General features: G+C 38.1%; 1 protein-coding gene across 1 annotated transcript; it reads right to left on the bottom strand.

Moving 5' to 3' along the window:
- Positions 1–588: 588 nt before the first annotated feature.
- LOC126352475 (putative OPA3-like protein CG13603) lies at positions 589–11,508 on the bottom strand. The gene is made up of 3 exons (XM_050002690.1): positions 11,253–11,508; positions 10,612–10,853; positions 589–2,711 (listed from the first exon to the last, which is right to left on the bottom strand). The coding sequence occupies exons 1-3, from the start codon at positions 11,392–11,394 to the stop codon at positions 2,412–2,414; spliced, it is 684 nt and encodes a 227-aa protein (XP_049858647.1). The 5' UTR covers positions 11,395–11,508; the 3' UTR covers positions 589–2,411.
- Positions 11,509–16,697: the final 5,189 nt, after the last annotated feature.

Genomic DNA, 16,697 nt, shown 5'->3' on the forward strand with positions numbered 1-16,697 from the left:
CTATCTACTGAAGGAGCCATTAATTTTATCATTATTCTATTGTTCTGATGGTAAGTGGTGGTTAGTAATCACACTATCCTTCCATTTTCTGCTTAAAAGTATTATTACCCCATTTGATCCAGATACTGCTTTCCTGGCAAAAGTCTCTTTTGCTCGTGTAGTTTTCAGCATTCACTTCTGCTTGCTTTGTGATTTTGTTTAATTCTTTGAGCTTTTATTTTATCCCATAGTTCCATTGCTTTTTGCAATAATTTTGCTGAATCACAAAGAGAAGAATCTAGTAAAATATAGTCCTTCCTCTGTTGGAATCTGGGCTCCAATTCTCAATATCATTGAATCTATTTCTTTTCTTTTTTCTGTCAACAGAAGTGAAGATATGATTAAGGATCTTTAATGTAGTTGATCTTCAATGATATTCATCCATGAACTCAGCATCAGGACAAGAGTTAGCTGTAAATTCAAGGGTCATTAGAGTACATCACTTGTCAACAGTATGTGTTTGCACTTACATTAGACATTTATGAAACACACTGCCCTCTGCATGATTAGATGTAAATTTATTATGTCTGTTCATTAAACAAGCTGAAGATTTAATAAAATATATTTTTAATAAATATTTTTGAGATACATGCAAGCCTGATAGTTTGTCTCCACAACAATTTGGAAAGTTAACATTTGTATGTTACATACGAAACCAATCAACTTATCATAGCATGAAGTAAATAAATTGTAAAAATAAAAAGTTCACTGATTTCAAGATTGTTCACTTTTTTTTGTTTGATTTCATCTGTTAACATAGGGAAATCCATTGAGAAATGTATTCATTACAAACATAAAAATTACAATACTGATTGCTTTAATTTTTAATGCATACTGATCATAAACAGTTTGTTACCCAATCTATCAATAACATTTATTTAGTAAAGTGCTTCAAACAAATGAGAATTTTGCCATTTGAAGAATAAAATGGAAGTTTCTTATTCATACAAGTAAATCGTAGAATTAACTGAATTTCATTGCGTGACAAAGTCAACAATATAATAAATTATGTCACTAACTCCAGGTCCTATAATTGATCTAATGACAAATGTTAGAGAAGGAAAAGCTGTAACTTCACAACACTTAGCACAAACTGCCATTTTTTCCACTTCCTTAAATTTTAATATCAAAAGAAACAAGAAATGGAAAATCAGAACATAGATGAACTATAATAAAACAGAACAGCACTTTCATTACAGTGCAAAAGATACACAGTCCACAATATTTATCCAAACTGCTAGAAAAATCCTAAAAAAATAAATGACAGTAATGTATGCCTCATTTGTGTTCTTTCTGATCAGTATTTTTGTGTAGTGAACAGAATTACTTTAGATATCATAAACAGTAACAGATCTTAAATAACTCAATATAAAAAAGGAATTACCTGGCACTCTGCCAGTGTCAGCCCCGTTGTTCTGGGACTAGCAGATACCAGCTGCTCTCCTTTTGGACCAAGCTATATCTCTATAAATTGGAACTGTTTCTCTCTATCCTTGCAGCCACATACCACCCAAAAACACTAAAGACAGGTTTTGCTCATATCAGTACATGACGTTTATGGAGATTTTATTTCACAAACGATGTTGCAGGTTTCATTATTGGCTCGGACACTTAATGGATCCTGACACTACTTTTCAACCTCTGCAAATTACGTAGGTAAATTTATCCAGAATGCATTTTCATGTTTTGTGTGTGATGGAGTTGCAAATCTGGAGTCTGGTGTGTTATCTGACATTCTGCAGCAGACTGAGGAGAGTTCTGGTCTCTATTGGTGCATAACAGTCCTTTAACCACATTGATTTTTAATTTCTTTTTTCTCTCTCACTGCACAAGAACTACATATGGTATCTATTCCCACCGGACCTTCCTTATCACATAGGTAACAAGCCACACACCAATTTAATTCAAAACTCCCTCCTAATCAACATAAACATGCAAAACTAATTTGATCCCTCATTGCCAGCTATGAGTGGAATATTTACAGTACCCCCAAAAGAATGAATAAATCAGGTATGTGGGACATCAAATATTAATTGAAGCTTGTTTATGATTTAGTGTAAACGTCTAAGGAGACTTGTTCCCACACTTGTTTGCCTATCACATAAAATGTCAACTTAAAAAAGGCACAGTACAGCAGATTACTACAACATATTGCACTGTGAATGTGCATCAAACACAACATTGCTTCTCTTAATTCTCACTATACAGAAAATTGTTATTTATGGAACAACTGACCAAATACAGCAGCATCCCACTTACTTCTTAAATAATTTCAAATGAGTGATGCAACAGTTGTCAAAAGACAGTCTTTTCTTTTTACATATTTGCTACATCTGCCATTCATGGCATGTTTAACATAAATGATTTATACACTATCGACGACCTTCCATATCAGCACGAAGCATTTCAAGTGCACGCAAAACAAAACTGGTTTCACTTTCATTGTCTTTCTCTACAATTTTTCTTGAACTTGCATGGTTGGTCTCACTGCTATGAAGATGTCGGTCAGGTACTACATGCATCTCAGTATCCGGAGCAGGGTGATGTGCATGCTTTGGATGCTTAATCCGTCCAAGCCAAGATTTGTGGCTTACTTCACATTCCAAGTCCACAATCATGCGTGTCAGCTCACGTATCTGTGCATCCTGACGCTCTGTAGTGAAGTAGAGTTCCTGTAAAATGGAAATGTTACTAATACATGAAGATCAATCAATTCAACAGTAATTCAGAACTGCAAACTCTCTACAAATACAACACAGGTAATGCGGAACAAACATGGAATTTTCCTATCCCAACTTGGGTACAAAAACCATACAAAAAAGGCAAACTATATATAAAATTCAAGCTTTCACAACCAATGGTTGCTTCTTCAGGAAAGAGGGAAGGAGAGGGAAAGATGAAAGGATGTGGGTTTTAAGGGAGAAGGTAAGGAGTCATTCCAATCCCGGGAGCGGAAAGACTTACCTTAAGGGGAAAAAAGGACAGGTACACACACACACACACACACACACACACACACACACACACACACACACACACACACACACACACAAAAATCCATCCGCACATACACAGACACAAGCAGACATTTGTAAAGGCAAAGAGTTCGGGCAGAGATGTCAGTCGAGGTGGGAAAGATGTTGTTGAAAGACAGGTGAGGTATGAGCAGCGGCAACTTGAAATTAGCAGAGGTTGAGGCCTGGCGGATATCGAGAAGAGAGGATATACTAAAGGGCAAGTTCCCATCTCCAAAGTTCGGATAGGTTGGTGTTGGTGGGAAGTATCCAGATAACCCGGACGGTGTAACACTGTGCCAAGATGTGCTGGCCGTGCACCAAGGCATGTTTAGCCACAAGGTGATCCTCATTGCCTGTGTCCATTCATGCGAATGGACAGTTTGTTGCTGGTCATTCCCACATAGAAAGGTCTTTGTGGCAAATGAATCTGCTCCAGTCAGGAATCCCTGAACCATTAAACCAACAACCTGAAAACAGCTTTCGCATCCCGCAACTACCCTCCCGACCTGGTACAGAAACAAATAACCAGAGCCACTTCCTCATCCCCTCAAACCCAGAACCTCCCACAAAAGAACCACAAAAGTGCCCGACTTGTGACAGGATACTTCCCAGGACTGGATCAGACTCTGAATGTGGCCCTCCAGCAGGGATACGACTTCCTCAAATCCTGCCCTGAAGTGAGATCCATCCTTCACAAAATCCTCCCCACTCCACCAAGAGTGTCTTTCTGCCGTCCACCTAACCTTTGTAACCTCTTAGTTCATCCCTATGAAATCCCCAAACCACCTTCCCTACCCTCTGGCTCCTACCCTTGTAACCGCCCCCGGTGTAAAACCTGTCCCATGCACTCTCCCACCACCACCTACTCCAGTCCTGTAACCCGGAAGGTGTACACGATCAAAGGCAGAGCCACGTGTGAAAGCACCCACATGATTTACCAACTGACCTGCCTACATTGTGAAGCTTTCTATGAGGGAATGACCAGCAACAAACTGTCCATTCGCATGAATGGACACAGGCAGACAGTGTTTGTTGGTAATGGATCACCCTGTGGCTAAACATGTCTTGGTGCATGGCCAGCACATCTTGGCACAGTGTCACACCGTCCGGGTTATCTGGATACTGCCCACCAACACCAACCTGTCAAAACTCCGGAGATGGGAACTTGCCCTTCAGTATATCCTCTCTTCTCGTTATCCGCCAGGCCTCAACCTCTGCTAATTTCAAGTTGCCGCCGCTCATACCTCACCTGTCTTTCAACAACATCTTTCCCGCCTCGACTGACATCTCTGCCCGAACTCTTTGCCTTTACAAATGTCTGCTTGTGTCTGTGCATGTGCGGATGAGGGTGTGTGTGTGTGTGTGTGTGTGTGTGTGTGTGTGTGTGTGTGTGTGTGTGTGTGTGTGTGGGGGGGGGGGGGGGGGGGGGCGCGCGCGAGCGAAAGTGTACACCTGTCCTTTTTTCTGCTTAAGGTAAGTCTTTCCGCTCCTGGGTTGGAATGACTCCTTACCCTCTCCCTTAAAACCCACATCCTTTCGTCTTTCCCTCTCCTTCCCTCTTTCCTGAAGAAGCAACCGTTGGTTGTGAAAAACTTTAATTTTGTGTGTATGTACCACAAAAACTTTCCCACCAGTGTACCATGCAAGGGGAAATAACGAACATGTAAAAATTATCAGAGACATAACCATAAATGTCTACTTCACCTGTTATTAGTTTCAGCTACGCTACGTAGCCACAATAAATTGGTATTATGCCTGTATACATGTTTAATCTGTCCACTACTCTGACAGCAAGTTCAGTAAAAATCTTTATATATAAGTGGCAGTCCATGTTCAGATTAATGCTATTCATGGGAAATAAAAACCAGTCATAAATGAACTGTGATTACAAAGGAACTGCGATACACATGGCTTGACATTGAGCTGATTCGGGACAGACGCAAGTTTGAATTGGATAAGGATGAGGCAGGAATGCAGCTGTGTCCATTTCAAAGGGGGAGGTTCCATGGTGACTCATGTTACAGTTTGAAATTAGTGTTTTATTATGTTCACTTGATATCAATCTATAAACCCACATTTTCTTTTGTAAATCATCGTTATAAATTGTGTTATTCAGGCAAAAATCTTGAAGTGTTATTTATGCAGGGAAGAGCATTAAATTTTTTTTAAAAAAAGAAAAAAACAAAAAACAAGAATGTAATTCATGTTGTGACTCATGTTATAAATTTGGGACATCCTACTCCTTATGTGCACTTTATGTCAAAACTGTCCTCAAACTATTAGTATGGATCTGGTTTTTATCGCAGAAAATGCATATTAGATTGGCATTCAAATGAGAGAGTGTTACAGATTTCTAAAAATATTTATACCATATGAAATATTGTAATATATTGAAAAAGGCACGTGACAATTTTACATAACTCATGTTACGTCTTGTTAGAAAAACTTTTTTGCTGCAACCAGAAAAATGAAAATATGACATTATATGCCAAAGAAGATAAACTTAACATTAACATTTCACTTTTCAAACACTAGAAAAATAATAAGAGCATGACATCTGGGAAAATGAACTGTAAAGTCAATTAAAAGTCAGAACTGAAAATATCCTCTTGCACTGACATCATGTGGATTAATATTCTTTACAATTTCATCATGTTTTACTGGCCATTTCCAATAGAGGCCAGCACACTCCATCACACTGATTATGTAAGAATTTCCAAAAACGGCATGTATTTCTCCAGCACTGTATTTACTGTCGTATTCCACTTTTTACCAGTCTCCAATTTTCACACATTCTATAGTTTCTTCAATATGATGATCTGCAGCAGCAAAATTCTTTAGAGACTGCAGATATGTTTGTAGTACTCCTTTGTTGTAGTGAAAGCAGTGAATGCTTTTTATGTTTGGTACTGATGATGCCAAAGAAAATATTTGAGCCAGATTGAGTTTCACATTGATTCCTTGAATTTCATTAGCAGACACATGAAAAACCTGCATAGTTGTGGTACTTGCAGCCACCTGAGTGGAAGCTGATGCATCACCTACAATGAATTTTTGCTTTTTTTTTTTACAGCATTCCTCACTAGCCATTCCGCAACTGCATCAATTCCATCTATGGCTCCTTTACCATGGCGTGTAGCAAACAAGTTCCAATAGACAATCACATTATGAAATGATTAAAATTGAGGTACAGCAGCAGTAATACACTTGTTTTTAAACTGCGAGGCAGGTCCATCTGACCAGATTGAAACTACCTTCACATTTTCAGGTATATTTGACAGTAACTTGCTAATGTAAGCAACTGCAGCACTCTAGCCATGGCTTTATCCGGAGCACTGTGAGACTTATATGGTGACAAACTTACTTTACTAGCTGGCTGATCTTGTATCTTATGTTGCCTATGTTTTCTAACCCTCTCCCTATTTTTGACTCTTCTTTCTTCTACTAACAGTTCTTGCTTATGTTGACTTCCTATGTTTTTTGAGCTTTTTAAATTCTTCCATTTTCCTTTACTCTTTAACTCACCCCCCTCCCCCTCCTACTCTGTCTTTCTGCTGCTGCAGGTATCCTCTCTTCTTCTAACCTAAAAAGTAATTCAACTGTTTTACACTAAAAAAAAAAAAAAAAAAAAAAAAAAAAAAAAAAAAAAATACTGAACAAGATAAATTTATCTCTTATATCTCTCTTGCTATAAAAACTTTATTACATGAAAGTGACTCATGTTACATGAAACTTCATGCTGCATACCCCAACAAAAAATTTACGTTCTTCAGTTTTCTACTTTTATGCAGTATTATATTATTTACCCCAACATATAATTTACGATCTTCAGTTTTCTACTTTTTATGCAGTACATTAAGCTATGTAACAGTAATATAAATAATGATATGCTAACTCTTACCTGTCAATTAGTTGAAATGAAGATCCAAAATCTCCAATAATTCCTACTCGCATCATATGAAAGACATATGGTATTATATAAATGGCTACAAATTATGGAGGGAAAGCAATAATGTTCTCAAATCATTCTTGCCATACAGTAGTAAGTCCAGCCATTTCAAAAAAACTATATAAAAGTACCTAATTTTAAACTTTTAAATATCATGTGTCCTACTTTACATGGAATATCCAAAGGGCTGACTATTTAGTGAAACCATAGAAAATTTAAATCTAGGCAGCAGAACAGGAATTTAAGTCCGTGTCTTCTTCAAGAATAGTCCTCTTGAACAGAGTCCAGAGTCAGGACCACTGAGCTCTCCCCCTCAGTAATCTAATGTCAGTATGAAACGCAATCTTTAAAGACAGCCAAATTGAAAGTTTTTTTTTCTATTATCCATGCTACAAAGTAACTGGACACAAACTCCACATTTACAAATTCCCATTAGTATTGCGAAGAAAGAATATTATCTGTTAAGAAGTATCCATTGTAACATGTCTAAAAATTTTAAGTCTTATATAGTAAAAAGAATAGTTGCATAATTGTTAAGGACATTATACTAGATGAACAACTCCAGAAGGATTTAATCTGAAAAAGGAAAGCTGCATTCTAACATATTTAGTACATGACTGAAAACACCAATTGGGGACTGAACTGAGAAAAAGGAAAAATACAAAAAAGTTACTGAGTTTAAAATCATCTGTATAAACAATATTGTTAAGTGGATAATCATGGTATACAAGAGTTAAATATGTGTCGAGTTCCCTCAGTGCTACAGTGCAGTCCATCCATATTTCTGTGGCCTAGTGACATACCATGGAGAAGTCCAAGACATATTTTTTTTTGGATACAAGCAAATGGGGGAATCTGAGTTCTCCACATACGTCCTCAAGTCATACCTCAGCTGGTCTGCCTGTCTGCAGACAATTCATAAGCAGCTAGATTCTTTCATTATGGAAAAGACTGGAATAATCGTGTTCTAGTTGATAGTGATTGCATAGTAGATCAGGAGCAGCTGGTGTCATACTTTCAAAGATGGGATAACAGGTTCCACAAAAAGGCAAACTACAAGGTTCATATGAAAGGCTCCAGTTGCTAGTCTTACTCTGTTATGGTGGACAGGGCCTAATAAACAGAGTACAAGTGGCACTGCTGAACAACAAGGAACACATCCATAGTCTAAGTGAGATAAAATTATCGTCTGATAAAAACAAAATAAATCCATTCAATCTGTTCCCCACAAGGTGTCACTGCAGAAACAAAGCATTTAGTTACTCAAGCCATTATCCTTGACTTATATGTCTGATGACAATGCTACTTTACTATACAATGATAATTCTAAAACTCAACATTGGAGACCTTCTAGTAGATGGTCTAAGTACAGTTACGGATGTACTGACTGAAGTCTGCAAAAATGCAGGACATGATATCTCATAGGTCAAAAACAGTACCCATGTTCCTTGGCCTAATCTTGTATCCTTCTTATAGCATTCTCAAGATGGCATTCTGCAGCACAGTGTGATGAAGAGCTAAGATAATATATACAAAAGTCATCCATTTGTAATGGTGATGAAACAGTAGGACCCACAATGGTTACAACATCACTCACTGCAATTACAGAGGATGTGGCATTCAGTACAGATCCATGTGGGAAGCTTGACATCCCCATCTCAGTGACAGGTGAACTTCAACAGTGTGAGATGCTCATCAGAGATTTGAAATTTAAACCAGGACATTGGCACAAAGACTGATGATCAGACAATGTACACCACCATCTCTCGTCTACTGGCAGGTCAAATACTGGTGGTGAAAATCTCATTCTCCACCAGGATTTGAACTGAGCTGAGACCACCATTGCACAGGCATGAGTTAATGACCTCAGCTACAGAAGTGGGTATGTAAGGTGTAATGGTCTTTCGGAATTTTTCTGTCCAGAATGGTTATACAAAAAAAGGCATTAACAAGGTAGTATACTACACAAAAATGCTTACACTGTTTCACTAAAAAAAACTACAGCACCCAGAATGGGAGGAAGAAACAAAATGAACCTTCACAAGTTGAGAGGATGTGTTAAGTTATTTCTGCGATTATAAAATCAAGTCAGATTTACAAAGGACTCTGTGTTATGTACCCAGTTATCATTATGTGTTGCACCCCCTTTGGATTGGATGTATGTTCCAGTTGGGAAGGGTGTCATAAAGCTGTTGTATTCACTCCTGAGGCAAACTGACCACAACTGTTACAATGGATCCTTGATGTCCTGGATGCTGGCACTGGGATGGAGTTGATGTCTGAGCTGGTCCACACACTCTATTGGGACAGACCTGGAGAACACAATGACTATGGGAGTACCTCAACACCACAAACACAGTTCATGGTGACACCTGTCGTGTGGAACAGCATTGTCCTGTTGCCTCTCCAAAACACTGGAATAATGAGACCTCCACATACTGTTGCCATACTTACTGACAGGGATCACCCAGTGTAGCCCAACAGAGTGACTCATCACTAAACACAATGTGACACCATTCAACAGTAATGCAGTTTCCTCATCACAGTAGCACCATTCTGAACAGAGCCATTTGTGTTGTGGCGTCAATGGTAGTATATGCATGGCACAGCAATTTCCTGGCTTGGCTGCTATTAGTCTGACCAATGGTGCAGGAGGGCAGAGAATATTGCAAGGAGTCCATTACTTGTTCAGTGGCAGGTGCAAATTTGATAGGCTGATGATTTGCTTAGTGCACAATATGGTGGTCCTTACTTGTCCTCAGGTTTTGATGCAGTCCAACATAGGACCCACTGTCACAATTAAATTCCCCACAAATCTGGATATTGTATGATTCAACCAGTCAGTCAAAAAGAGACCTGCAATGAGGCTCCTTTCAAACGGTCAGGTGCTGAAAATGTTGTCTTGAGTGAGTACACTGCACCTCCATGTTCCTCATAGTGAACATTCAACAACTGACACTGCTCACACCCTTTGTACACACTAGGAAGCATAGTAACAGCATTAAATATGAACAACACTAAGGCAACATGGTGGCCATTCCACCTATCATAGACAATCGTAACTATAATCACTTATGTATCATCTGATGGTGTACCTGTGTACAAAATGGCACATTCGACCATGCCTTCTGTGTGCTTCACTTTTTTGTAAGCCAATGTACATCATCGAAAGAGTGATTGTTTTGATTGAAAAATACTATCCTGCCCTTCTGTTATTACTTTCGGGAGTTTTCATAATTTAAGTATTAGAATTTTTTATAACTAGCACGCAGAAGTCTCTCTTTTGTGTGTGTGTTTTGCTCTCTAATTTATTATAAATATAGCAGCAGTCAAAATTAGTGCGCTGTATACTAAAATCAACATATGAAAAGCTTGTAGCAGGATTGGTATTCATGTTTGGCATTGCACGCACAATATACCAGATAAGTTTATTTTAGTTATGTAGACACATCTGGTTTGCTGAAGTACCAAGCATGAATGTATTTCACAAATCGTTTTCTTTGTGGGCACAAAATCAATACAAGATTCATTGGAATCAATAACATTTAAATGATGTCTTAATTTAACCTTAATTGTTACATGATAGATAAAAAAAATGTACATCACCTGTATTGTATAGTGAAGTGTATCAAGCTCCTCTTTACGAGCTTGTTCCTTTGCAGTTTCCTTCCTCGTCTGTCTATTATACTCTATGTACAGTATTCCAGCAGCAACTCCGAATATAATTCCTTCTCCCAGCAGGTTTGCACCTAGCTCTATGGCCATTGCTTCATTCAGGCTTGGAATGTTCACAGGTTTACCCAGGTTCATTATCCACATCTTTGCTTTCACCTCGCACCAATTGTAGACTGCAGGTCAGGTACAGAGATGGCTATTAGAATGGACAAAATGTTTATATTATTTGCACACTATAAGAGATGGTTTGGGGTTTTTCACGGCTTCTAAACAAGGCAGTATTTACATGGATACTCAAGAAAATTATTTGTGGTTTAATTACACACATCTTCTCCGTGAAAATGAACAAAAATGCCAGCCTTAGTAAACCATGGAATAAAAACACACACTTAAATGGAAATAAAATTTTGACAAAGCTGTGAAAACAATATTTTTTATGGCTGGAGGAACTTCGCATTTCGGTACCTTACAACTGTCCTTGAATACAAATTGCAATTTTCTGTTTATTAGTGACAACTAAGGATGTGTAATCTGCTGTGTTTACATTCCAATTAGGAAACTAATTTACTTACACTGTGCTGGTGGCATACATATGTAAGTACGAAAAAAAGGGCTAGCCTTAGCGCGCTCTTTGACAGCATTTGCTATTGGTTTACTTATTTGTCGCAACAGTAAAGAGCCGAGTTTGGCTATTGGAAAAGCACCCACTACCATTTCTACGCGTGCAAGTTCAGTTCGGCATACTAGCCCCCAGGCTCGCCAACCGAACTGAAACTTACGGAAGATGTGCAAAGTCCCAGAAGTGCAGCTACGGATACGAAGCGAGCAGTTTTGGCGGGACGTTCAAATTTCCCTGATTTTACGCGCCGTTCAACACGAAGACAGTCTGATCTGTATAGTCGCCCACTATATTGTATTATCATTGAAAAGTACATGAATAAGGTGAAATTAAGTGCAATTTCTAAAGTGCACCTACTGCATGACATATATTCGTTCTTAACTGATTCCAAAATCGCGATGTGGCAAGTCGCTTCTTGTTGCACATCACTCGCACTGACGCCGCTTGCTATAATTTGTAACCGTGTTAATTATGAGTTAACAGAAAATACAACTTATAAGAAACAGAAGAAAATGCAACTCTGTAACAGAGTCCAAAGCACAAATTCAACTTCTTCAAATTGAAGAGTTGGGAGAAAAAACATGGTACTACACACTTTGTTAAAAATTGAGCTATGATACCTTTGAGACTGTCCATGTCATAAGCCACCAGGATACCTAGTAGTTCCACCAAAAATCCAACAGATGGCAGAGTAATACATATTTTACTGAGCCACAATCGCAGCATCTAAAATTCATACGTTGGCTTCCCACAGACGCAATGGGAGGGTCTAGTGGGATTTGTCCCTCTAAGAGGCAAAGGAAACACAGAGTGTAATTGAATTCTGAAGATCTTAATGATAGTAATATGTTGTTTGAAGAATCTGGCAGTGAGTATAATTCATCCAATGATGAAGAAAGAGATGAAGATCATAATATCACCAATGTAGTTACTTGACTCATCATGCATTTAGATTATGTTGGTTAATATGTTTTGATCTTGGAAAACTAATCACATTTCTTTGTGCATATTATGAATAAACAGATGTAATTCAAAACATTATTGGACTACCTTCTATGCATTATAAGCTGTTGAACTACTTTGGTTGGTTGATTTGGAGGGGGGGGGGGGGATGGGACCAAGAAGTGAGGTCATCATTTCTAATAGAACTACTTTTTGCAATCGTCTGCACATATTTATTTGGCTTACTATCTTTTGAACTTGTGAAATGAACACTTGCAAAAGTTACAGTTCTGAAGCTAATAGGCTAACGGCAGTGTTATTGTTGATATTTTCAGTTCGCTGGAAAAAGAAGAAAAACACAGGCGAATCTTGAAAGTACACAAACCATGACAGAACCATTTGAGGTGCAGGAGAGTGTAATGAAAATGTTCGTTTTAAAAAAATAAAATTAACCAATGGAAGGAAACCTAAGAGGAACACTGGCCTTGAATACGCAATGGTTAACAAAGGAATAATTATGGGAAATAGGTCATGACTGTGAGTGCAAGAAACAGTGTTTTGTAAAGCTTCCACAAGAACTTGAGAAAAATATTTTCAGAATTCTGGGGCACAAAAAACTATGATCTCCAAAACTCGTACTTTCTTGGATGAACCAAAGTCATCCCAATTAAAGGTAGATACACGAAGAATAGTGATGGAAATAGAAGATCTAATAGTGTGGTGTATATCATTTTGAAGCAGTAGTTCGTAAAGTAGCATTTCTAAACATACGTGGACTTCAAAAATCGAGGTGAAGGGTTGATATTATGGTTTAAAAATTAGCTCTAGGTCAGAACATCCATTCTTTGGACCAGAGAGGCCTTCATGGTACTAAAAATAATGCTTTTAGGGACGATGAGAGAGAGTATATAACTGACCACATTAACAAAATTCCGAAATACAGGAGTCATTACAGCTGGAAAGGTAACCCACAAAGGGGTTGTATTGGACATGAACACTCAATTAGAAGTATTTATTTATTTGCACATCTAGTTATGTAGGACCAAATTGAGGAGCAAATCTCCAGGGTCATGGAATGTGTCAGTACATAAAACTACAACATGAAAGTGATAACAAATAAAATAAAATGTTTGTGAATCCAAAAAAGTGAAGCTATAAGTTTAAGTAGATGCAGTCAACAATATAACATAAGAATCAGATTAATTTTTCAACAAACTCCTCAACAGAATAGAAGGAGTGACCCATGAGAAAACCCTTCAGTTTCGATTTGAAAGTGAATGGATTACTTTCAGATTAAGTCAATAATTTCTGCAAAGAAAATGTACTAAAGCCTGTTTCCTTCGACAAGCAGAGAAAAATATTCAGAACACTGACTACACATTTCAAGTATCCAAAGAGTGACACATGTAAAACATGTGACACACGTTCCCTGAAAATTAAAGACTACAAATTAAAAAATGATACTGAGTTACTCCATGAGTTAGAAGTTCGACAAGAATAGCACTATAGAAGAGCACAAGCTGGATTTACAAAAATAAAAGAAAACATAATTCAGCCAAAGCTAAAGAAGATACTTATACGTTCACATTTGACCTTCAACAAGCACTGCCTCTTCCTAATCTGAGTACAGGCCCAGCGTTTTATTTCAGGAAACTGTGGTGCTACAATTTTAGTGTAGATGACTGCAAGTCTGAACTAGGTTACTTCTAAGTTTGAGATAAACCAACTGCTGGCCGTGGATCGAAGGAGATCATAAGCCATTTAAAGAAGCATATTTAGAAGTTTAATGTGAGAGGAAAGGAACTTGTTTTCATCAGTCATGACTGTGGCGGCGAAAACAAAAATTGGTCTGTGGTAGCTTTTTTATCATATTTCATTGCTTCTGGTCGCTTTGAACATGTTGAACATGATTTCCCTATTTCAAACCATACGATTCTTCCTTTAAACCAAGATTTTGGCCATGTAGAAAGCTATGTAAGAAGGCATGCACAGGTTGTGAATGTTCTACAACAATTGGTAGAAACTATAGAAAAATCTTCTCAAAGAAAGAAGTTTATAGTAATGAGAATGTTGCAGTAGGATTTTGTAAATCTGGAGAACTTCAGGAAATATTTTTACCTTCGGAACAAAGCCTGACCATCAAATTCAAAGATGAAGTTACCTTCTCATGTTCAGTGGATGACCTAATTAAATCAAAGATTTATTCAGCTCATTGTGGCAGCTGGTTGAGTGTGGGTCTGTTAGGGTTTGTTCACGTATTCTGTCTCTGTGAAAATGGACATAAAAGCGGAGAAACGAATTTGTGTGAAATTTTGTTTTAAAACCGGTAAACCAAATTCTCAGACCTATTGTTGTTGCTGTGGTCTTCAGTCCAAAGACTGGTTTGATGCAGCTCTCCATGCTACTCTATCCTGTGGAAGCGTCTTCATCTCCCAGTACCTACTGCAACCTACATCCTTCTGAATCTGTTTAGTGTAATCATCTCTTGGTCTCCCACTACGATTTTTACTCTCCAAGCTGCCCTCCAATACTAAATTGGTGATCCCTTGATGCCTCAGAATATGTCATACCAACCGATCCCTTCTTCTACTTAAGTTGTGCCACAAATTTACCTTCTCCCCAATTCTATTCAATACCTTCGCATTAGTTATCTACCCATCTAATCTTCAGTATTCTTCTGTAGCACCACATTTCGAATTCTTCTATTCTCTTCTTGTCTAAACTATTTATCATCCACGTTTCACTTCCATACATGTCTACACTCCATACAAATACTTTCAGAATCGACTTCCTGACACTTAAATCTATACTAGGTGTTAACAAATTTCTCTTCTTCAGAAACGCTTTCCTTGCCATTTTATATCCTATCTACTTCGACCATCATCAGTTATTTTGCTCCCCAAATAGCAAAACTCCTTTACTGCTTTAAGTGTCTCATTTTCTAATCTAATTGCCTCAGCATCACCCAACTTAATGACTACATTCCATTACCCTTGTTTTGCTTTTGTTAATGTTAATCTTATATCATCCTTTCAAGACACTATCCATTCTGTTCAACTGCTCTTCCAAGTCCTTTGCTGTCTCTGACAGAATGACAATGTCACCGGCGAACCTCAAAATTTTTTATTTCTTCTCCATGGATTTTAATACCTACTCCGAATTTTTCTTTTGTTTCCTGCACTGCTTGCTCAATATACAGATTGAATAACATCGGGGAGAGGCTGCAACCCTGTCTCACTCCCTTCCCAACCACTGTTTCCCTTTCATGCCCCTCAACTCTTATAACTGCCATTTGGTTTCCATACAAATTGTAAATAGCCTTTCACTCCCTGTATTTTCCCCTGCCACCTTCAGAATTTGAAAGAGAGTATTCCAGTCAACACTGTCAAAACCTTTCTCTAAGTCCACAAATGCTAGAAACGTAGGTTTGCCTTTCCTTAACCTATTTTCTAAGATAAGTCGTAGGGTCAGTATTGCTCCACGTGTTCCAGCTTTTCTGCGGAATCCAAACTGATCTTCCCCGAGGTCAGCTTCTACCAGTTTTTCCATTCATCTGTAAAGAATTCGTGTTCGTATTTTGCAGCCGTGGATTATTAAACTGATCGTTCGGTAATTTTCAGATTTGTCGACACCGTCTTTCCTTGGAATTAGAATTATTATATTTTTCTTGAAGTCTGAGGGCATTTTGCCTCTCCCATATATCTTGCTCACCAGATGGTAGAGTTTTCTCATGGCTGCTCTCCCAAGGCTATCAGTAGTTCTAATTCAATGTTGTCTACGCCCAGGGCCTTGTTTCGAATTAGGTCTTTCAGTGCTCTGTCAAACTCTTCACACAGTATCATATCTCCCATTTCATCTTCATTTACATCTGAGACTGACAAACTTTTAAAAACAGCTTTTGGAGATAATTGTATGAGCCAGTCAAATGTTTTTGTCTGGTTCAACAGATTTAAAAATGGCCGTGAATCATCTGAAGATGAATCACTGTCTGACCATCCTTTCAGCTCAAAAACGAATGAAAATGTTGTGTAACTTAGCGACTTAGTGCGCTCTGATCGTAGACCTACAATTAGGGAGATGGCTGATGAACTTAATTTAAGTTTCTATGCAGTTCAGTCAATTTTAACTGAAGATCTGAACATGTGTCGAGTGTCTGCAAAATTCATTCCAGAAGTGTTGTCAAGTGACCAGAGACAATACTGAGTTGAAGTGTTCCATGAACTGACTAACCGGACTAAAAAATGACCCAGATTTGTTAAATAGGGTAATTACAGGTGACGAATCGAGGGTATATGGATACGATCCTGAAACCTAAGTGTAGTCTTCACAGTGGAAGACACCAGATTCACCACGACCGAAAAAAGCACAGCAAAGTCAGTCGAAGGTGAAGACAATGTTGGTGACTTTTTTCGATTCTACCGGTATTGTGCATCATGAATTTACCGCTGGAGGACAG

The sequence above is a fragment of the Schistocerca gregaria genome, chromosome 1 (genome assembly GCF_023897955.1).
Source record: "Schistocerca gregaria isolate iqSchGreg1 chromosome 1, iqSchGreg1.2, whole genome shotgun sequence".
NCBI lineage: Eukaryota > Metazoa > Arthropoda > Insecta > Orthoptera > Acrididae > Schistocerca > Schistocerca gregaria.

Coding starts and splice junctions, on each gene's coding strand:
- LOC126352475 (XM_050002690.1), bottom strand. CDS start 11,394: ATGGTAGTGGGTGCTTTTCCAATAGCCAAACTCGGCTCTTTACTGTTG. Junction 10,854..11,252: donor ATGTATGCCACCAGCACAGT/GTAAGTAAATTA, acceptor CCTGACCTGCAG/TCTACAATTGGTGCGAGGTG. Junction 2,712..10,611: donor CACTTCACTATACAATACAG/GTGATGTACATT, acceptor TCCATTTTACAG/GAACTCTACTTCACTACAGA.